At 42.5% G+C, this 23,357-nt stretch overlaps 1 protein-coding gene across 1 annotated transcript in view; it reads left to right on the top strand.

Moving 5' to 3' along the window:
- Positions 1-19,728, top strand: part of OLFM4 (olfactomedin 4) — a 35,821-nt gene extending 16,093 nt beyond the window's left edge. Inside the window, exons 4-6 of the mRNA XM_006124370.4 lie at positions 5,639-5,851; positions 6,680-6,833; positions 17,388-19,728. Coding sequence (XP_006124432.1) covers positions 5,639-5,851; positions 6,680-6,833; positions 17,388-18,190 — 1,170 coding nt within the window. The 3' untranslated portion in view covers positions 18,191-19,728. The remainder of the gene's footprint in view (positions 1-5,638; positions 5,852-6,679; positions 6,834-17,387) is intronic.
- Positions 19,729-23,357: the final 3,629 nt, after the last annotated feature.

Below are 23,357 nucleotides of genomic sequence, written 5' to 3'. Positions count from 1 at the left end.
GTTTGTTGGAGGACAAGATTAGAATTCAAAATCATCTTGACAAACTGGAGAAATGGTCTACCATAAATAGAATGAAATTCAATAAAGATACATGCAAAGCTCTACAGTTAGGAAGGAATAATTAATTGCACAAATATAAAATAGATATGATTGCCTGGGAACAGGCACTGTAGAAAAGGATCTATGAATTATCATAGAATCCTAGAAGTGGAGGGGACCTCGAGAGGTCATCGAGTCCAGTCCCCTGCCCTCATAGCAGGACAAAGCACTGTCTAGATCATCCCTGATAGATGTCTATCCAACATGCTCTTCAATATTGCCAGTGATGGAGATTCCACAATAACCCTAGGCAATTTATTCCACTGTTTAACCACCCTGACAGTTAGGAAGTTTTTCCTAATGTCCAACTTAGACCTCCCTCGCTGCAATTTAAGCCCATTGCTTCTTGTTCTATCCTCAGAGGCCAAGAGGAACAATTTTTCTCCCTCCTCCTTGTAATACCCTTTTAGATTCTTGAAAACTGCTATCATGTCCCCTCTTAGTTTAGTACCCTAATGTCAAAATAAGATACACAATTTGCACTACGCAAATTGCATATTTTATTTCGATTTAATTTCAAAATAGGTTATTTCAAAATTTGGTGCATCTACACAGCACCAAATTTCAAAATAATGTGCTATTTCAAGATATCCCTTAACCGAAGGTTACTGGGATGCTGAAATAGTGCGCCTGTTATTTAAAAAAATATTTTGAAGTAATGGGCGGCCTGTGTAGACGTGGGGTTGCTATTTTGGGATACCGGATATATGTTAAAAAGAAGAGGGTGATGAATTATTCTCCTTAACACAGAGGACAGGGCAAGAAGCAATGGACTTACATTGCAGCAAGGGAAATTTAGGTTAGGCATTAGGAGAAACTTAGGTTAGGGAGATTTAGGTTAGGCATTAGGTAGTTATATATGAGAACAAATTTCTTAGGGCTATTGTGGGATCTCCATTGCTGGAGCTGCTTAAGAACTGGTTAGAGTGACAAAAACCTTCCAGGGATAGTTTAAATAATATGTAGTTCCACCTCAGTGCTTGTGGAACCATTGACTAAACTCCTAAAGACTTGCCCTAGCATGAACTGAGGTTCAGTGTATATCTTGGAAAGAATTATTTGGGGGAAAGTATCTTCTCTGATTGCTACAAAGCCCTGGTCAGGAATCTGTAGACAATATCACCAAGATAACAGAACAGCAAAACTCTAGTCTTAATGAAAATCTATACCCATGTCAAATTGTGAAAAGAACATTTCAGAGATATCCCGTTGATTAGAATAGATCTGAAAAAAAATCACTAATGCAAAATACTCTGAATTCATACTGAGATAATGCAAAAGTCACCAAAATGACTTTTAACCGAACACATTCATTTTAAGTCTGAGAATATGCATGAGCATGTTCAGTCAAAAGGCAATATTTAGAGAAGTGATAAGCACCTGAAAATGGAAGCTGATAATTGAATTACCTTTGGAGTCCATACCTACAGAGTTGCTAATCTGACAATTAATTTATTCCTGCTAAGTGATACTTCTTACTCTATGGAATGTCATTAAGGAAAAATGGGTGCAGTTTTAAGTCACATGGGAGGAGGATTATTTCTTTCCCCAAATGTTCCATTTGTATGGAACTCAAATTTTCAGAGTGTGCTCCAAATCCACATAATATTCTTAACATTCTTCTTGACAGTGTTTGCACCGTGACCTTTACATTGGAAGATACATGTGCAAAAGTGTATTTATTCAGCCATCTGTTTGTGGTTCCACATCTGAAGAGGCTGCAGCACAGCAGTTATTCTACCTAAAGGCTAAAACAACTGTTTCACCTCAACTGGCCTTCATTTAAATCAGTTTCAGGATGGATGGATCAGATTTGTAATAGTGCACTGTGCTAAAATAACCCCTTCTTCAGGGGACTCAATTAGTTTTGATGCAGAAAAGATTGGATATACTATTTGCAGAGTGGCAGCCCAACGATTGCCCACTGAAGCCAATAGAAAATCATCTTGGAGAAATTGGTGGATCTTTCATGACCTTTTCCAGACCCAGTACATCTACACGGCAAGTGGCAGGCTGCAGCAGTGAGCCTCCCAGCCCAGGCCCACAGACTCTCGCTTGCACTATGTGTTAAAAATAGCTGTGTAGCTCAGGCTGCAGATCATACTTTGAGGCCTAGAAGGGAGCTATTTTTAGCACTGTTACTTTTAACATGGCAGGGTGAGCCCCCAGAGCCTGCATGTGTGGACTGGGGGTCCTAGACTTGCAGCTGAGGGCTGGGTAGACATACTACAACATTCTTCATGGAACATCACTTTCCTGAAATAATCATTGGAGGTTTCCTGGTAGAATCTGCCCCCTCAAATTCTCTAGGACCCTGAATAAAGTTAACTTCTAGAGGGCACTTTAGTGAGTGTAAGTGCGTGGCTTGCCCCGTGGGGGTTCGAGGGCCTGCGGCCAGGCAACCTGAATTACTGACAAAGAAACACCTGAGAGGGATCAAGTGATTTCCCTCTAATCTAAGGAGTAGTTGGAAAGCTCAGGGAGAGCAAAGATTACTGGGAATGAGGAGGCTTCAAGTAGGGTTGCCAGCTTTCTAATTGCTGAAAACTGAAACTGAATGCTCTTGCCCCTCTCCCTCTTCTTCTTCCCCTGATGCTTCAATCCCACCTACTCCTCTCACCTTCCCTCCATTGCTCATCCCACCTCCTCCTGTCCCAGGTCTCACCTGTTGCCTTCAGAGCCAGGCTGAGAGGGGTCTGAGTGTTGTGTCAGAGAAGTTGAGCTGGGGCACTCAGAGCAGAGTGGGAAGGGGGAGAGGAGCTCAGACCTCGCAGCAAGGGGATGAGGAGGGACCAGGGATGGCGCAATTGGGTCATGGCAGAAACGAAGGAGAGGCGGACAGGATTCCCCCATGGAGAGGGGGCACCAACTTCCTGGAGCCAGGTCCGGAAGCCAGTCACTGGTCTCTGTAAGGTGTCTGCAGCTGAGTGGAGAGCTCCAGCCACAGATGCTCTCTTACCACGCCCCAGTGGCAGAAGCCAGTTACTGCAGCCAACCAGTCCAGTTAGCCCTGCTGTGCTGACAAGACACAGCCAGGTTTCCTTTTTGGCAACCCTAGCTAGGCAGAGTGCTAGGATTGGGACTAAGGGCTCATCTCCACCCATGGTGCCCAACCTTATATGAGCTGAATAGATTCCATACATTTTAAATAAGATTTAAAGCGGGGTGGGCAATCATTTTTAATTGTGGGGCACTCTAGGATTTTGGCAAGTGGTCAAGGGCCACACTTCTGTGGAGGGGATGTGCAGCCTGGGATAGAGGTTGGGTGCAGAAGGGAACTTGAGATAGGAGACTGGGGTGCAGGAGTGGGTGAGGGGTCTGCGAGGGATTTTGGGTAAAGGAGTGGGCTGTGATCTGGGGAGGGGGCTTGGGTAATAGGGGGTATAGGGTACGCATGCAGGAAAGGATTTTGGCCTGGGTGAGGGGCTCTAGAAGGGGGTGCAAGGTCTGAAAGGGAGCTGTGACATGGGTAAAAGGGGTGCAGAGGGTTTGGGTGGTGACCTGATGCAGAGGAATGGGGTGCAGTGTTGAGGATTAGGTATGGGTACAGGAAAGGATTCTGACCGGGAGGGAGGAGTATAGGAGGGGGTGCAGGGTCTGGGAGGGAGTTGTGACCTGGGAGAAGGGGGAAAAAAAAGAGTACAGAGGGTTTGGGCGGTAGCCTGGGGCAGGTAGTTAGAGGGGAGAGAATGGGTGCGGTGCCAGAGGCAGGCTCTGACTGGAAGGCACTTACCTGCAAAAATCTGAGGCAGACTGTCTGCTGCAGGCTGCTCCCTGCTCCACGTGGTTCTGCTCCGGGCATGATGGGGACAGGGAGGGAGGGAGGGAGTGAGAAGGCTTCCCACACTGCCCCTGCTCCCAGCAAAAATTCTCAGCGCCTATTGAAACTGAGAGATTGGCCAATGGGAGCGGAGATATTTTTCTGGGGGAGGAGGGGGGAACAGCATGAGAAATCTCCCTTCTTCCTCCCTAGTCATCCAGAGTGGAGAGCAGCTGGCTTTTTAAAGAGTGAGCTTTTCTCTGCCTAAGGATTCCGGTGAGGCAGCCGTGGGCTAGATCCGGTGGCTTGGCGGGCTGAATCTGGCCCACTGGCAGCCTCTTGTTCACACCTGATTTAAAGTCATCTGTATTGATTTAAATTTTAAGTTCAGTTTGTTTTTTATGTATTCAGATAGCTTGTTTCTGTGTATAGGATTCTCTGTTTACACACTTGTGTTAATTAAAACTGTGCAAACTTGATGACAAATCACTAACGAGTCAGCTATTAGCTGTATTTTTTGAAGTTGGCTGTGGCCCTTATGAAATACTCTAGTGGGTCACCTATGACCTGCAAGCCATAGGTTGGGTACTCTAACCTACGATGGCTAGCAGTTTGGACTAAAGAAGTGTGAATACCAATGCACACCAATATGCTGCACTGCAACTCACGTGGATGCTGCAGATGCAACCCATAAGGTTCCTAGCTTGCCATTACATAATCCTCTTCTAACAGGACTTCACAAAGGAAGGGAACCTTTTGGTTCATGTCCCCAGCTTTCACACGGGGGAGTTACAGAGCAGCACATTGGTGCGCCCTGCTATTCAGTTCCTGTAGTTCAAACTGCCAGGCAATCTAGATAAAGCCTAAGATTCCTGCAAGGAAGTGTTAGTAGTAATAGAAAGTTAGTAGTAATCTGCTAAGGAAAGAGGAGACCCTGAGAAAGCAGTGGAAAGACAGCAAAAGTGGTCCTGGCAGGGAGGATTGCATGGTGGAACAGAAATGTTTGCTGGCTGGACTTTAATTTGGGACTTTGAGGTTTGATCCCAGAAAAAGAGTGTGCATAAGGGCCCCTTGAGGGGGAAACTGAGGTAGGTGCTGCAAGATGAACTCTGTCCATGAGGGGTAGCTCAAAAGGTGGCTGCCTTTGCTATAGTGAGGAATAAAAAGGTGAAGATTATGAATGAAATTCTGCCCTCAGTAATGCCCATGTGATTTCAGTGGGATTGCACAGATGCAAATGAGGGCAGAATTTGACATATATCCAGTGGGGCCCGACAGACTTGTCAGGTCAGGTCCCTGGGCAAAGCAAAAGAGGGGCTTGACTCCACACCCATAGAAGGGGCAGGGCTGGGGCTGATCTCCCTCAGAGCTATCTGGAGCATGCCATGTGGGTCTCCAACAGTGATTTAAAGGACCCTAAGGTCTAGCTGCCACTGCTGTTGTAGTAGTGATTATTAGAAGGTATACCTATCTCATAGAGCTAGACTTGAGAGGTCATCAAGTCCAGTCCCTAGCTCTCACAACAGGACCAAGTACCATCCCTGACAGATTTACCACACATCCCTAAATGGCTTCTTTAAGGCTTGAACTCACAGCCCTGGATTTACAGGCCAATGCTCAAACCACTGAACTAATCCTGCCCCTCATCCAGATCAGCAGGCCCTTTGCCTCTGCCCCACATCAGTAGGCCTACAGTCTCTCTATCCATCTATCTGATGTCAACCATTCATGTTATATTCACTAAGCTGAACTTGAAAATTTGCTTTTTTTTTTTTAAAGGTTAGCCAATATACCGCAGCAATTGAAATATATGAACAGAAAATCCGAAACCTAACCATCAAGGTGGAACATATGGAGAAGACCAGTGTTTCTTACACCGAGTTGGACTTCCAGTTACTGAAGCTGGAAATCACTGAAATGGAAAGACTGGTCACTCAGCTGAAATCCACACTTGTTGGAAGCAATGAGATTGTTGAGCAACTATACGTCGAGGTAGATATAAGGCTAATTTTGCCATTCAGAAACATTGCACCTCTGTTACACCAATGAAATTCTGAATGTCTCTTCTATTGTTAGTGGAATTATTCTGGATTTAAACCACTGTAAATTAAAGCAAATCTTAGTCTTAAGCATGTTCTCTTGTTCCTTCATACATGGCAAAAATTGCAATCTTTATCACGTGTGACTAAAAACTAAAGTTGTTGGATGCTGCTATATTAAATAGGTAGTCTGTCTAAATTATTACAATAAATTTTAATTTATGGGCACCCATGCCTAAAAGCTTCTGTGCCATAACAAAAATAATTAAAAAATGTAACTTATTAGGGTAATGAACAAATCCATATAAAATCAAGAACTGGAAAAGACATACACCTTCCCAATATTCAATATATCAATCTGCAAAATTATTATCACTTACAGTTGGAGTGAATAATTGCTTTTTATGGTAAGTAAAATATCATTAGTTTCTTCACTGTTCACTTCAACATTAAATGAGTGTGTGAGTAGACTATTTATCTGGGCAGATAAATTTTCAAGACACTTATGCAAGACTTAAATCATGTATAGGTATTAGTTAATAACCAAATAAGCAGTATTGGAAATTTCTGGGTGATCTTTAGCATTATGGAATATGACTGAATGCTAAAATCACAAACATTTTCTTGTCATTATACATATTAGCTTGAGACCTAGTGTTCATGCTAAAACTTACTCTTGGGAACATTTCCTAAAACTTCTTCTGCAGCTCCTTTTTTGAAATGTTAATGTTTGTGAAATAAGGTTGTCTGTAATAGTCATGCTGAATTTTTATTTCTCTAGATTAGGAATCTGACTCTCATAGTAAATGATCTGGAATCACTGGACAAAAACAATATCCTTGCAATTCGTCGAGAAATTGTGGCTCTACAGAATCGATTGAAAGAATGTGAAACAAGTAGAAATCAAACCAATACACCCACTTATTTCCCACCAGGTAAGTAGTCAATATATATATCACACAAGAAGATATTGTGAGAGGTAGGAAAAAGACTGAGTTAAATAAAATGACAATGCATCACAGGTCTTGGAACATTTGCCAGATATGTACTAATATTTCAGCAACAGGCTGGTATGAAAGAAACAAAACACTTTCACATAGTCTCACTGTTTTAAAAGTGGAAAACATTGGAAAATAGTACAAAAGTATTGAAAAGTAATGTTTTTCCCTTCTTCCAAACTCTCTTTTTGTGATAATTTTTTTTTCTGACTAGCTCTGATCATGGATAATTTCATTAAAAGTGATCTGAGTCTTGTTAATTTTACTCAACAGCTAATTGGGAAATTTGAGCAGCAGGTGGTGCACCAGAGATGTTTGTATATAGACTCACGAAGATAACAATGCATAGTTTATATCTGATAAATATGCAGAAATATCTTCTCATGCCATAAAGGGTAGAAACCTAGTCCCATTAAACTCAGTGGGAGTTTTGCCATTGTCTCCAATGGAGCCAGGATTTCACTCAGTTTTCTTTTTAAAAAAATTTAAGTTCTGTAGCAATTGATAGTTTTCCTTAAAGGAAAGCTTCCCAGTCTTGATGAGTATGTAAGAGGATTTTTCAAGCAATATTACTCCCTTGTATGCATTTTTATTACTTCTTTTTGCTGAGCTATTCTAAAATAGGCATTAGTATGTTCATAATACAATTGGGGAAGAAGACTGATTTTTCACATATACCTAACCATTTGGCTAGCAAATCACAGGTAAACCAGATTAACAAGGAAAAGTTTGGAAAACTTTTGAACAAAGCAGAGCACTTGCCACTCACTATACAGCTAGTGTACACATATTACCTACCAGCCCTTGACTCCTATCAGCTTCAGGTCAGTTATTTCAAGCCTCCCATTAGAAGGGGAGAGGAACTGGTGGAAGTTAAAGTTTTCCCTCTGTGACCTCTTCAGGCTTGTCAGCACTTCAGGCAGGCAGAGCAATTTGTCTCTGATAGGAAAATGAACAGCACCTTGTTTGTTGGGTCAGATGATGCAGGAGTGGAGAGGGGGAAGAATACACTCTAAAGGCCTTTGCTAATCCTTAGGAAAGACTTACCAATGGTTCAGTGGAAAGTGTAGGGTTTAAAAAGCATTTGAAGGGCATTTCATTGATTTATTGAGGGTGATGGTGTGTAGAGAGAGGCTGCCTCTTTCTTCTCAAGCCTGAGAACAAGTCCGTCTTACAGTTAAAAAGTGCTAAAACCTTTAACAATAGAGCTGTGTTCAGTGGGTGTATGTAGAGAAGGAGGGGCTTAGTTTAGGCTTGGTGGAGTTTTTTCTGGGTGACTTGAATGTGACCTGTCGGAAGGGCACTGCAGCTTTCTCAACAGCGGGAATAACGCACTGAAGGCCTCAACCTCAGTTGGCATAAGTTGTTATAGCTCCATTGAATATGGCAGTTGATAACAGTTGAGACACTAGCCCAGTGCATTTTGTATAGTTTCTGGGTGCAGTCCTCCCATGGGCACAGTGTGCTTCAGAAGGCTTCCTGTGCAGCCTCAGTGGTTCTTTTGTTTGATGGGTGCATCAAGCTGTAGAGTGTATAGAGATCCAATATGCCATGTGCATGGTAGAGGTAAGTTGCCACCAACTTCAAATAGCTCAAAATAAAGTTTGGTGGGAGTCTGGAAGCAGGGTGAGATAGTGATCTCCGGGTAGGTAGATCCAATCTCCTTCAGGGGAGTATATCAGTGCCATGGTTCTTACGAGCAACAGTGGAGACTCCAGGAATTTGCCTGGCTATTAGGAAGCGGAGCTACTCAGCTACTACTGTGTAAATACCACAAAGATTCAGATCCTCAATCTGCTGTATAATTGCCTACACAAAGCCTGCTTAGCCTGACTTTGGGTACGTCTATACAGCAGCACTATTTCGGGGTAATGTCCATTATCCTGAAGTAGTGTTGTGTGCATCTTAACAGCACAGCATGCTCTTTATTTTGAAATAATTTCAAATTAACAGGTGGCTTATTCCGGCTTCCTGTAAACCTTGTTGCACAGGAAGAAGGAAGATGCAGGAATAGAGCTCTATTTCGAAATGTGGTGTTGTGTAGACAGTGCCAAATTTTGAAATAGGCTATCTCGAAATAAGCTACGCAGTTTGTGTAGCTTATTTCGAGCTATGCACGACTGTGTAGACATACCGTTTGTGTGCATAGTAGGGAGGGAAGGAAGGAGAGCACTCTCTTTGGCATGGGTTCAATCTTTTATTTTACATCATATTGTTCAAAATTTTCTGCCGTGATTGTACACAGCACCGTTTATTTACTTAACAGACAGAAGGTGGGAGGGAGAGGTTGCTGTTTGGAAGAGGATGTGAGTGAGTTGGTTGGATTTCCTCGATGGGTCCCTTTGGAGGATGTGAATAGTTGCTCACACTAGACTGCCAAAACATTCTAACACACCTTTAAGCAGTTATGCACAGATTTCCATATATTTCCTTCATAACCATGATTCCTGTCAAACCACTTCCTCTGCTTTTGGCTCATACTATATTTATAATACACCGAACCATTGTCCTGTTTTCAGATCTGTTTCCTCTTCTCCCTTCATTTTTTGGGATGAGTGAAAAGGACTTAGGAAAGCCTAAAAACTCCCTAACTTGTCTGAGGCGGGTTTAATGAATGTTACTCGCTCTTGCAGTATTTTGGAATATAGCCCCTCACGTGCTGCATCCCAAGGCGGTGCTTACCGACAGGCTTTGTGGAGACAGCAGGCCTATTCTCAAGCAACCTATCAGAAAGTACCGTTCTCCATCTGGCCTGCTCTCTGACTACAGTCTTCTTGTGCATGGCCCAGTCCAAGATGGGTTTGAGTACATCTATTGATAATAAAAACTCATTACTTTTGGCATGTTGACAGCCATTTCCAGCACCTCGGTCTCTGTTTACCACCCCATTCAGCAGAAACGTATCCAACCTCTTCCCTACCCTTTGACAAACTGAATAACTGTCTCTCTTTTCCCCTGATTTCAACTGACTGTGTCAGGGCAGGAATACAGAGACAAGGGCTCAGAGTGAGGGCTCAGCAGCAGGCTCTTTGTCATACTCAACTAAAATTATCTTGCATGTAGAATAGTGATAGAAATGTAGCTGTGTTAGTCTGGTGTAGCTGAAACAAAATACAGGACTATGTAGCACTTTAAAGACTAACAAGATGGTTTATTAGATAATGAGCTTTCATGGGCCAGACCCACTTCCTCAGATCAAATAGTGGAAGAAAATAGTCACAACCATATATACCAAAGGATACAATTTAAAAAAATTGAACACATATGAAAATCTGTCTGATTCTTACCAACCACCACAGGACATACCACACTAATACCAACCCTGGCACCTTCCCTTGCAACAAACCCCGTTGCCAGCTTTGTCCACATATTCACTCTGCTGATACCATTATTGGACCTAACCAAGTGAGTTATAAGATCAAGAATACATATTCCTGCGCATCCAGAAATATAATTTATGTTATCAAGTGCCGACAGTGTCCGTCTGCTATGTACATTGGACAAACGTCTCAGACACTTCGCCAAAGAATCAATGCACACAAAACAGATATTAGACAGGACCACAAAGAAAAACCAGTTTCTTGCCATTTCAACGAGAAAGGACACTGTCTCAATGACTTAACTACCTGCATCCTACTTCAAAAGCATTTTAAATCTGCACTCGAAAGGGAATCCTGTGAACTGTCATTCATGCTAAAATTTGACACTCTATGTGTCTGTCTCAACAAAGGCGCCAACTATCTTACCCATTACAAAGATAGCTTCCCCAATTATCACCTCTAATGCCATTAGCTCACAGACATTTACCTTTTCCACACTCCCCCCCCCCATTTTTTTAAATTGTATCCTTTGGTATATATGGTTGTGACTATTTTCTTCCACTATTTGATCTGAGGAAGTGGGTCTGGCCCATGAAAGCTCATCATCTAATAAACCATCTTGTTAGTCTTTAAAGTGCTACTTAGTCCTGTATTTTGTTTCAGCTAAAATTATCTAGTACTGTAGTCAGCAGAGAGTGGTGAGCCATCTGAGGTACTAACAGGCAAATGGAAGGACAAAGCTGCACCTCCCCCCACCATTTTACATTCATGGACTAATATACTAGATTTCAAGTTCCTGACCAACAGTTCTCCCTAGGGCTGGGACAGGGGGTTAGCCTCCTGTGGAAATGGCGGCATCTCTGCATGAAGGTCACACTGATTTCATGCACCCGTCACACATCTAGGACTATGTCTAGACTATGCATTATTTTAGAAAGATATATCTTCTTCCGATCTCACTTTTGAAAGTGGGTCTTGGAAAAGTGAAAGTAGTCTGGATGCATTTTTTTCAGGAAAAAAAAAAACCTTTTTCAAAAAAACTACTCTTCCTTAAAAAATGAGGTTTACGGGTTTTTCAAAAAAGGTGTTTTTTTTCTGAAAAAAAGCCTCCAGATTACTTTCACTTTCAAAAGACCCACTTTTGAAATTTGCATATCCTCTTTAGAAAATAACGCGTAGTTTAGACGTACCCTAAGTAAAGCTGAAATGTAGGAAAAGAAATGGCTGTGGCCTGGCTGTCTTTTGGGTAACGCAGTGGTACCAGTTATCACTGGAAATGTCAAGGCTTTAGTTATGGGTAGGTTAACTTAGAGCTGGCCATTTCTGTGGTGGTTGTAGAGAAACAGGGCCAAACCAGCAATCTGATCCAGGTGGGTGGATCCCTGTGCCTCTGATATCAATGGGAATCTATGTAGGTGAAAGGGTCTGCCTGCAGGGTCCATTTCACAGGAATGGGACCAAAATGTAATACATTCTCTTCCCCAGAGAGCTTAATACTTGAGGAAGAAGAGGGGCATTGCAGTGCTGGCCCAGGAGCGACACAGGAAAATTGTGGTTAAAGCAGCCACATTTTCCTTTCTGCCTTGTTCTTCAGAGGGCACAGGGATGTCAATTCACTGCTGACACAAACCCCAGGCTGCCAGCTTAGCTGTGGTACCTGGCATGTTTGGGTTATGGAGGCACGGCTTCCTGCCCTCTCCAAACTCGCTCCCCTTCCTCTCAGAAGTGGGTTAGCAAGCAGATGTTCAGTGCCACTCCCTCCTGCATATCCTGACCCACAGTCTGGGTAGCCTGGGTGTGGGAATAAAGTGTATTTGTTTTCTTACCTCTCTGCAAGAACATGCAGCCTACCTCTGAAAAAGAGACAAGACATGGCATTAACCCCGAGACTTCAATGATCAGAGGCCTAACACAGTAAAAAAGGAGTTAAAAATGCTAAAGTCTGAATAATTCATATGGATTTATTGCAAGTGCCTCCCAATATTTACAAAATGACATGACACTTTGTTTCTTTTGTATATTTTCCCCATAAAATCCAGACAGGAGGGCAAGTTAAGATTAAATAAGCAAGAGTAAATTCCTCTGAACCTGTGCAGAAGACAGATAACCCGCCCTGACTGCCACAGAGGTTTTTTTAAAACTGTTTCTGGGAGAGTTTTCAAAAATCATATTCAAACATCCACTGTATGGAGCCTCAAACAATTTCTCATGTCATTAAGCTGAACATGCTCCTAACTTTATTTTAATAATTCATGCATGGTTTCATAAATAAAAAACAAACAAGTGTTCAGCAGAGAGATCTCTTTAAGGGAAGAAATAATAATTTATTATTTCTTTTGTAAGAAAAGGTCTCTCCACTGAACACACGTTTGTTTTTTATTTATGAAACAGCACATGAATTATTGAAATGAAGCTGGAATGAGTTCAGTTTAATGATATGAAAAATTATTTGAGGTTGCATATATATGAGTTTAGGAGTACCTCAGTACCAGCAATATTTTTTTGGAACAAATCACAGATTTATACACACTCTTAATAGCCATTTAATTTTGAAATAAGATTGCTGTGAGTTAAGTTCAGTAATAGATTCAATATGTCAACAGTTAAGAACAACCCATAATACCAGAGGTAGCGATACACAATAGAGATACAAGGCAAATGACTCAAATAGATTTACAGAGTTGGCAGGCTGGCAAGCCACTTTGCATCATTGTCTGCCTTATCTTTCTTGCATTGCTTTAACTGAGGTACGAGCACCTCCAAACATCAGTACGTGTACCAAGTACTGAGGCCATGTTATTAGCCGTGCTAAGTACCATTTGCAGAGCTACAGCCTCGCTGTCCATACAGTGCTTGCATTTTGTGCTATATCTGGAAATGAGGTCTCAGGTCTCAGCGGTCCATTCACAGTCAGTAAAGCACTTAAGCACGTGTTTAAATGCTTTGCTGAATCCGAGCCTAGAATGCTGATTTGCTGTAACTGGAGCATTATTTGGTAGTGTTTTCCAGCAAGGGAGCAAACTCCAGGGCTATACCATTTTCCAGCAGAGTGTCTGCAGAAGAGAAAATTGAGCAGCAGAAGTTACAATGGCACAGAATGACTGCAACCTGTGCTCTAGTCAACTAAGTCCCAAAAATGGCTGATGCTGACCAAGAAGGGGCATGACCTAGGTGGCCAGGAGAAACAGCAGTTCGGCACAGCCTCTCTGCAGCTTCCATCAGCAGGGCTCCAAAGAAGCCCCAGGGAAGAAATGAAACCTGCTCCCAAACCCCTAGCAGTGAGGGCAGTGAGTGAATTCCTCCTCCCCACCCACATGCTTGGGCATCAGTGGTCAGGCTGTGAAAGGAAGGGATGGGAAAAGACAGGAAACAGTGGAGCTTAGGACAGGTGGAAAGACAAAAGCAAGGGAGACACAGCCAGATCACTGCAAAACTGTATTTTGTAGACTGCCACAAATGTTACAGTTACAGTAAAACACACATTAGCATCTGCAGCGGTTATCAATAGTTAGACTGAAAGGCCATAACGATATTGTCCTGCTTCTAGGGCAGTGCCTTACTCTATCTAGAGGCCAATAAATCATCCCTGTCAGAAGTGACATTGATCCTTCTATTTCTGAAGAAGAAATGTTTTGCATTTTGCAAGCACTGGTTTTCTCCAAGCGGCAGGCGTTTTCAATCATTTCCAAGGGAGAGTACCTTCAGAACGGCACAAGGGGTTCTCTTTGCCCCCTCCTCCCATTGCTCTGCATGTCTGGGCCCCTCAGTAGCTGTAGGAGTTTTCCAATTCTATTCCACTGGTTCTTTTCAACCCTTGCTTAGAAGGACCAGCTTTAGGTGTGAGAGCATAGTTCTGTCTTTGTGTTATCTCTGTTCTCGCGGCTAATAAGAGGATAAAAGTGTTATTTGTGCTGTATATGTAACCCACGGACCTTCTGGGTGTGGTTCACTATCCCATGTGGTGACGTCTAGACCACTTACAGAGAGACTAATAAGTCTTCTCTACAGCCTTAGCTGACAACCAGCTGGGTTTTAGCTCAAGCGGTAGAGCTCCAGAGATCCTAGTTTGCTTCTGTCTGTTGGCATTACACAGACACTTCTTTATTAGGAATAGATTAAGGCCAGCAACTCTTTTCACATAGCCTAACAAACAGCCATCAAATAGTACTCACTCAAAAGATAAAATATAAATGACTAGTGTCAAAGAAACCCTATCCACTAGAGCAGGGCTACTCAACACGCGGCCCACGGGCCCATGTTTGCGGCCCACGGTGCGGTTTGGGTTTATGTGGTTCTCAACATGCAGCCTGCATGTAGGATCCTTTGAACATGGCCTCTGCTGGGAATATGTTTCACAACGGCAAGGTGTCTCCCAAGCGGGATCAGCACTGAAAGATGCAAGTGGACGGGCTAGCTGAAACAGACAGGTACAGGGTGTCGGTGTTTCTAGTCCTCGGGAGGAGGTGCCGGAGCATTGTGGGAAGTACTTTGTATTCATGTCTGTCAGTGTAAAAGAAGCTATTTGCATATATTTGCATATATATTTGCATGTATATGCAACCACACTTAAGTTGCGGCTCTCGACATGTGCTGTGAGTATCATTGTGCCCCTGCGGCTTCCAAAGTTGAGTAGCCCTGCTCTAAAATATAGACTCATAGGACTGGAAGGGACTTTAAAAGGTCATGTAATCCAGTCCATTATCTTTTAGATCAGTGTTTCCCAAAGTGTGGTCCGTGGTCCAATACCGGTCCTTAGAAAAAAAAATACCGGTCCTCAGAAAATTTTTTGCACACAATTCTTGGGGGAGAGCCCCCTGCCGTGGCATCTCTGTCGGGCATGCTCCCAGGTGGCTGGGCTAGATCTGGCAGGTGCTAAGACCCAGGGAGAAGGCCATGAGCCGTGTGCGCCGACACAGAACACCCGGTGCTGGACGCAGCCGGGGGAGCTGGCGCCGGCCGATAAAGTGGCCGGGATTGGGGCCGGCGGGGGGGGGGGCAGCCGGAACAACCCTCCAGACAGATAGGGCCAGCAACATGCCCCGGGGCAGTTTGCGGCCTGTGGTTTCACCCACGAATGCAGGCACAACTGGGAGAGAGGACATGGGGCTACTCACCCGACTTCCAGAACCCATATTTTAGACCTTTAATCATTTTAGACCTTTAATCATTTTTGTTGCACTTCTCTGGACTTTCTCCAAGTTGTCCACATCTTTCCTGAAATGCGATGCCCAGAACTGGATACAATACTCCAGTTGAGGCCTAATCAGTGCAGAGCACAGTGGAAGAATTCCTTCTCATATCTAGCTTACTACACTACTGCTAAAATTTCTCAGAATAATGTTTGCTTTTTGTTTGCAATAGCGTCACACTGTTGACTCATATTTAGTTTATGGTCTACTATGATTCCCAGATCGTTTCTGCAGTTCTTCTTCCTAGGAAGCCATTTACTATTTTGTACGTGTGCAACTGATTGTTCCTTCCGAAGTAGAGTATTTTGCATTTTTCCTTATTGAATTTTATCCTATTTACTCCAGAACATTTTTCCAGTTTGTCCAAATCATTTGGATTTTTAATCCTGTACTACAAAGCACTTACAATCCCTCCCAGCATGGTATGGCCTGCAAACTTTATATGAGTACTCTTTATGCCTTTATCTAAGTTACTCATGAAGGTATTAAACAGAACCAGACCCAGAACTAATCCCTGTGGGACTCCACTTGTTATGCTCTTTCAGCATGACTATGAACCACTGTCAACTACTCTCCAGGAATGATTTTCCAGCATGTGTAATCTCTGCGCTGATTTATGATGCCATCAGCTTTTGCCCTGAATTGATCACTTAATAAAAACATGAAATTCAGGTCTTGTCAATTAAAATTTACTTTGCCTCTAATAGGGAGAATTGTCTAGTGGTTAAAACACCTGACTTTGAGTTGGTTCTGGACTTGGTATCACCATTCACTTGCTGTATGATTTGTGCAGATCACTGAGTATCTGTCTGTCAGATAACAATGCTTTTAAAGAAAAAACTGGCACACATTTATGGTGACATTTTTTAGAGCTGCAAAGAGTAAGACAAGGAGACACTTTTATTTTAAATTGTGTTGGTGTCAGACTTCAGACTTAGAGAGATGCATATTGTGGAATGGAGGAGTTTTTCAAAAAATGTAGTGGCTTCGAGCAAAGGAATAACCATGTCAGCATCTATATTCATTCAGATTGTTTTCTTTCCAGATGTTGTTCATTATACCGAATGTTCATTCCACTGGGCTGTTTGCGCTCGGTAAACACTATGAATTCTATTCAGTTTAGCAAGACATCTTGAACAATCATGGTGTAGCTATAAAAAGCCAAATATTTTGTCCAATGAAATGAAAAAGAGGATACTTCAATCATCCTGAAGTTCCAGGGACACCATAATAAAATCAGGACTGTCCTAGTTAGAATAGTTTGTATGGGCACCTTATTGTTATCTCCCATGTAAAAAGGCTATATTTACATATGTACATCTTGTAGAGCTATTGTAAGGCTATGCTCATTAATGTCTGAACCACTTTGAGAGGTTAATCAAGAAGGCACTGTGAAATATTGTTTTAAAATGGTGATTTTGACATCAGCGTGCTAATCTGAAATGAGCCTCCAGAGCTAGTGTTGTTAATTCTTCCTCTACCTTCTAGAATTCACTGAGGTACAGTGAGACAAAACGTTCCTTCTTGTTTCCCATATTTCCGGAACCATGCTCTACAGCAGAAGCAAATGACCTAAAATGATTTTGAAATTGTATTTTCTATGTGATTTCCCAGCCCATTGGGTTGGAAAGCATAGAACAGGGGAAAAGAGAAAACTGGTCACTTATCTGAAACAGAAGCTGTTCACTTATTTACTGCAAGTGAATACTGACTGAACACTAAGGTCCCTAACATTTGTTCCTGGATTGTTGGCTGTTTTATTCAGTAATACCCCAGTTCTAGTGGTATGACCATTCTATTCCAGTCAGAGTGGGATGGCCACAGAACTGAAATCCACGTGCAGTTTACATGGTGCAAAGCAAACCTTTGACAAAGATATGTATTTATTTCTGTTCTCGCAACAAAGTGCTTCTGATAAAGCACTGTAAATCCTCTCTCCTAATCATGAATTTGAAAAGCCTGCATTTTCTCTTTGCTTACAGGCAGCTGTGGTCATGGTGGAATTGTGAATATCAGCCAGCCCTATGTTGTACAACTGAACTGGAGAGGATTTCCCTTCAAATATGGTGCCTGGGGTAGGGATTTCTTTCCTCAGACCCCACAGAATGACTTATATTGGGTTGCACCTTTGAACACAGATGGGAGACTTTTAGAATATTACAGACTTTATAATTCCTATGACGATTTGCTGCTATTCAAAAATGCTAGAGAGAAAAGAATTGTATACGGGGAAGGCAGTGGCACTGCAGTTTACAATAACTCCATGTATTACAATATATATAATTCAAGAGATATGGGCAAGCTTGATTTAAACACAAACACATTGACTGTGAGGAAAACTCTGCCCGATGCTGCTATGGGTAATCGTTTCTCGTACGCTGGTGTTGGGTGGCAAGATATAGACTTTGCTGTGGATGAAAGTGGATTGTGGGTAATCTATTCAACCGAGGACAGCACAGGTAACATTGTGATTAGCAAACTCAATGAGACCACACTCGATGTGCTCCATACGTGGAAAACAAAGCAGTACAAACCATCTGTTTCCAACGCTTTCATCATATGTGGTGTTCTATATGCCACAAGACCTGTCAATACTAGGAAGGAGGAAATATTTTACACATTCAACACAAACACTGAACAGGAAGGTAAAATTAGTATAATTATGGACAAAATGTTAGAAACAATTCAAAGTATCAACTATAACCCCTCAGACCATACCCTGTATGTTTACAATGATGGCTACCAAGTAAAATACAATTTGATTTTTCAACCTGTGTTACACTGATATGAATATATACAACAACTAGAGATCACAGAAAGTCAGATTGTATTTCCCTTTGGATAATGTTTATGTTAGATTATTCTACGAAGAATAACTACCAGTTATAGGATTTATTACTGTGCACTGTCCCATTGAAGGGACTGTTCACAGTAATAAACTCTATGCCTCTTAATAACTGGTTGCAAGTTTGGGTTCTTAGTTTTTTAAGGTGTGTTTAGGTTCAATGGTGGCAGGTGTACTAAAAATACCTCTGCTGTAAAGATAGATTCAATACATGACTTACTGATGGACAGAACATGCATAGCAGTAGGGAAGTTGTTCACACATTGTTATGAATTCAAAGAAATGTCTGTATTTGGATAACACGTGGAAATGGAACTTCAATTTCATCACCATTGCTCCAGGTATGGAAGGCCATCAATATCATATTAAACCCTGGCCTCAAATAATTATCAAAAGATTATAATTAGAGTAGCATTAGGGCTCGATCTTTAAAGAGCAGCTCGTCAATTAAACTGAAGCCGTGGGAATGGTTGCTATGGCTCCTTCCTTGAAATCCACCAGTATATTTTAGATGGTGGGGCTCCAATGCATTTCTTTCCGAAAGCTGCACTTCAGGGGGAAAAAAACAACCTTATTGATGTTAACCATTTGTGGATGGTTGCATTTTCTTAGCACTGTGTCTTGGGGGCTGAAAGTGGCCTCTTGGTGTATATCATATGCTGCAATAGAATGGAAGCTGTGCCATTCTACATAGTTCCATGGAGCCAGTTTGGAACTCTGCAATTTACTGTGACCTCCATTAACATTTTTCAGAAACACTCCAAAAACAAGTAGCAAAATTCTTTGCCAGTATAACTCTGGTAGCTTCAATTATCTTACCTCAGGTGTGACTCTGGCATCTGATCTGTCAGTTAGGGCATGTCTACTCTAGGGAGTTATTTTGAAATAACTCTCCTTATTTCAGAATAAGAAGGTGGGCATTCATACAGCAATCCCATTATTTCAAAATAACATGCTGGTTATTTCGAAATAATAGCTCCTGCTTGTGATGAGGAATAATGTTTATTTTGAAATAACAATTTAGTTAGTGTGGATGCTCAGCTGCTGTTATTTCAAAATAACTCCTCAGTGCTTCCTGGGGCTCTCAGTCAAAGTAGTGTATCTACATTTAAGGAGCCTGCCTCAGACTAATTTTGAGGCTTCCCTGTAGTGTGGACACTCTATTTCAAAGTAGTTATTTCGGGAGTTAGTATTTCAAAATAAGTTATTTTGAAACAATTTCCCACTGTGGACATAGCCTTACAGAATACTGAAGTTAGGACAAAATTAGTCATATTATCTTTATTTTTAAAATACTACTTATGTTTTTTTATCAATAGCTAGACTTTATTCATGTCAGAAATACTGATGTGTACAATTATGAAAATGCAGTGAATGTTTGCTGGTTTTCTTTTATTAATCTTGTCTTTGTTTTATAGTCTGGATCAGTAGGTATGAATGATTATTTTTTGTTTAATAAAGTATTATAAAAGCCCAAACCCTACAGTTGTTGAAGTCATTGTGTAATAGCTGGGAAACTGTTAGGATGTGGCAAAAAGCCAGCTTCACCAACAATATTGGAAACAAAAATCAATATACTTCTTTGGACTTAGAGCATTTAAGAGCTCCTGGAACAACACAACAATGTGAATCAATGCCAGTAACTAGACAAGGGATTTATTTTCCATCCATTGAAATATGTCCACAGGTTAGATTAATATTCTCCCCCTAGTTAAGATGTTATTTGAGAGGTCTGAGATAGATGACATATCTATGAGTCATAGAATCATAGAATCATAGGACTGGAAGGGACCTCGAGAGGTCATCGAGTCCAGCCCCCCGCCCTCAAGGCAGGACCAAGCTCCATCTACACCATCCCTGACAGATGTCTATCTAACCTGTTCTTAAATATCCCCAGAGAGGGAGATTCCACCACCTCCCTTGGCAATTTATTCCAATATTTGACCACCCTGACAGTTAGGAATTTTTTCCTAATGTCCAATCTAAACCTCCCCTGCTGCACTTTAAGCCCATTACTCCTTGTCTTGTCCTCAGAAACCAAGAGGAACAAATTTTCTCCTTCCTCCTTGTGACACCCTTTTAGATATTTGAAAACCGCTATCATGTCCCCCCTTAATCTTCTTTTTTCCAAACTAAACAAGCCCAGTTCATGAAGCCTGGCTTCATAGGTCATGTTCTCTAAACCTTTAATCATTCTTGTCGCTCTTCTCTGTACCCTTTCCAATTTCTCCACATCTTTCTTGAAATGTGGCGCCCAGAACTGGACACAGTACTCCAGCTGAGGCCTAACTAGTGCAGAGTAGAGCGGCAGAATGACTTCACGAGTTTTGCTTACAACACACCTGTTGATTCAACCTTGAATCATATTTGCTTTTTTTGCACCAGCATCACACTGTTGACTCATATTCAACTTGTGGTCCACTATGACCCCTAGATCCCTTTCCGCCATGCTCCTTCCTAGACAGTTGCTTCCCATCTTGTATGTATGGAACTGATTGTTCCTTCCTAAGTGGAGCACTTTGCATTTCTCTTTATTAAACCTCATCCTGTTTACCTCTGACCATTTCTCTAACTTGCTAAAGTCATTTTGAATTATGTCCCTATCCTCCAAAGAAGTTGCAACCCCACCCAGTTTGGTATCATCTGCAAACTTAAGCTGCCACTTACCAGGTATCTTCATCTGTCTTTTTCAAAACGTGTGAAATGAATTTGAAAGCCAACCATCACTGGCACAGTAATCTAATTCATGAGTATGGGCCTTTAAGGAATTCACAATAGTCCAACTGAAGGTTTGTTTAAAAATAAAAAGCTAAAAGACAATAGAGTATTTATTTCTTGCTTATTTCTTTGGGGCAGCATCTCAAATACCAATAATTCCCAAAGGCTGCCTTATCTACAGGCAGAAAAGGCAGCTGTACCCGGCATCACATTGTAAAGATGAATTTGAGGCTAAAACCACCTCACTTAGGATTTAGGTTCTGTGTTGCAATACCTCACTTTAGGATCCCTGCCACTTTCTGGAATCCTCAGCCCTGAGTCAGGCGCACACGCTCCCTATAAATGCATGTGGAGAGTTAGATACCTCAGAAGGAGATTCCCAAAAGCTGATAGAAGAGCTACCCAATAGCAAATGTCGAGTAGAGACGGTTGGGTTTAAATCTACTTAATGACACTTGGGATTCACAGCCGCAGATCCTCTCCTGAAGTTAGATGTTTAACTTAGATCGGTCATTACTGCAGGAGGCAAGACAAGACAGATAGGAGGGTAGTGGTGCCTTTTTATGCCCCGTAGTTAAAGCATTCAACAGGGCTGTGGGAGACCAGGGTTCAGTTCCCCCCTTTTCTTGTGTCAGAGCAAGCATTAGAATCCAGATCTTCCGATACCCAAGCACATATAATAAGCACTGGGGTTCAGGGAATTCTGAAGGGGAGGGTCTTTCTCAATCTCACATATTGCAGCTGCTTCACTTTGTATGAAACACTTAAATATTCCATGGACCAGAGCACCCAGTTTGTCAGCACCCAGACTGAATGGCAATGCAACAGGAAAACAAGCAAAAGCCAAAACTTCCTTTTTCTTCCAAGAGACCAAGACTAAAATGAACCAAAACCTGGTCACACATTCAGAAATGTGATTGGTTGGAAATCCTTTGATTACCTGCTTCCTCTTCACCATCTTGTATCTTGGCCTGTCCCTCTGTCATTTCCTTGGGTGTAGTTTGCTATCTATTTAATTGTAACTTGGTTAAAAGCGACTCCTTTCATTCCTCTCAAGACTTTCACTGCATTCTCAGTCACTGCTGACAGTACTACCATCCTTCCTGTCACTCAGACTCACCATGAGAATCATCTTTGTGTCTTCAGCCTCTTCACATCCATACATCCAAGCTGCGTCCAAGTTTTACCACTTCTTCCTCCACAGCATTTCCACCATCAGTCCCTTTACCTCAGAGTACACCACTAAAACACTCTGAGGTGCTTATCTGCATCTTCTCTGACCCTACTGGCACCCATCTCACTCTCCTGTCTAGTCAAAAGGATGTTTGACGTCTCACAGTGACTATACCAATGTTTCTCTTGAGTCTCATTGAACACGTCATAGGCAAGCTTTTTTTCATAATGGCCTTTCAAAACTAACCCCTTCCCACTTGTCTACTCTTGCATGCAACCCTATCCCCTCTTCTTGGTCAATGCTGCCCACTCCATCACCCATTAATATGGCACAATTACAAGGGTGGGCAATAATTTTGATGGGGAGCACTCCAAGAATTTGGTACATTGTCAAGGGCTGCAGTCTTTTATAATATTTTCTGGGGTGGAGGTTGGCTGCAGAAGGGAGCTTGGGGGAGGGGACTGGGGCACAGAAAAGGGTGAAGGAGGAGGTTGTGACTTGGAGCAGGGGATTGGGGTGCAGAGTCTGGGAGGGGGTCTGGGTACAGGAGAGGATTCTGACCTGGAGGAAGGATGAATGAGGGGATGCTGGGTCTGAGAGAGGTTGTGACCTGGAGCAGGAGATTGATGTCTAGAAGGGGGTGCAGGGTCTAGGAGACGTATGCGTGCAGGGGAAGAGTCTTACATGAGGGGAAGGGGATAGGAGGGGATGCAGAGTTATTGTCAATTGGGGCAGAGGTGCAGGGGTCTGAGTTGTGACTAAGCGTATGAGGGGGTTGTTATGTAGGGCAGGGGATTGGGGTGCAGAGTCTGGGTACAGGAGTGGATGTGCAGGGGTTTGGGTTGTGATGAGGTATCAGGTTGAGGCCTGGGAGGGGATGGGGTTCCAGGTGCAGGCTCTGGCCAGAAGGCACTTACATTAGGTGCCTCCCAATTAGCAGCCCAGTGGGACCCTCAGGCAGGCTCCCTGCCTGCTGTGCTCCCTGCTCACCTCTCAAAGAGGCAAGCTGTGGGGGACAGAGGGCATGACCTGTGCCACAAACACGGCCCTGGCAGCTCCCATTGGCCAGTTTCCGGACAATGGGAACTGCTGAGGTCAGGGGCAGTGTGCAAAGCCTCCTCCCACACCCTCACATGCCACTCAAAGCAGCTAGATGAGGGAGCCATGTGCTTTCTGCATACTGTAAACAGGAGATGAGGGAGGGCTTTGCACACT

This window comes from Pelodiscus sinensis, chromosome 1, assembly GCF_049634645.1.
Source record: "Pelodiscus sinensis isolate JC-2024 chromosome 1, ASM4963464v1, whole genome shotgun sequence".
Classification (NCBI taxonomy): Eukaryota; Metazoa; Chordata; order Testudines; family Trionychidae; genus Pelodiscus; species Pelodiscus sinensis.
The sequence above is the reverse complement of the archived record's forward strand: the minus strand, read 5'-3'. Positions and strand labels throughout refer to the sequence as shown.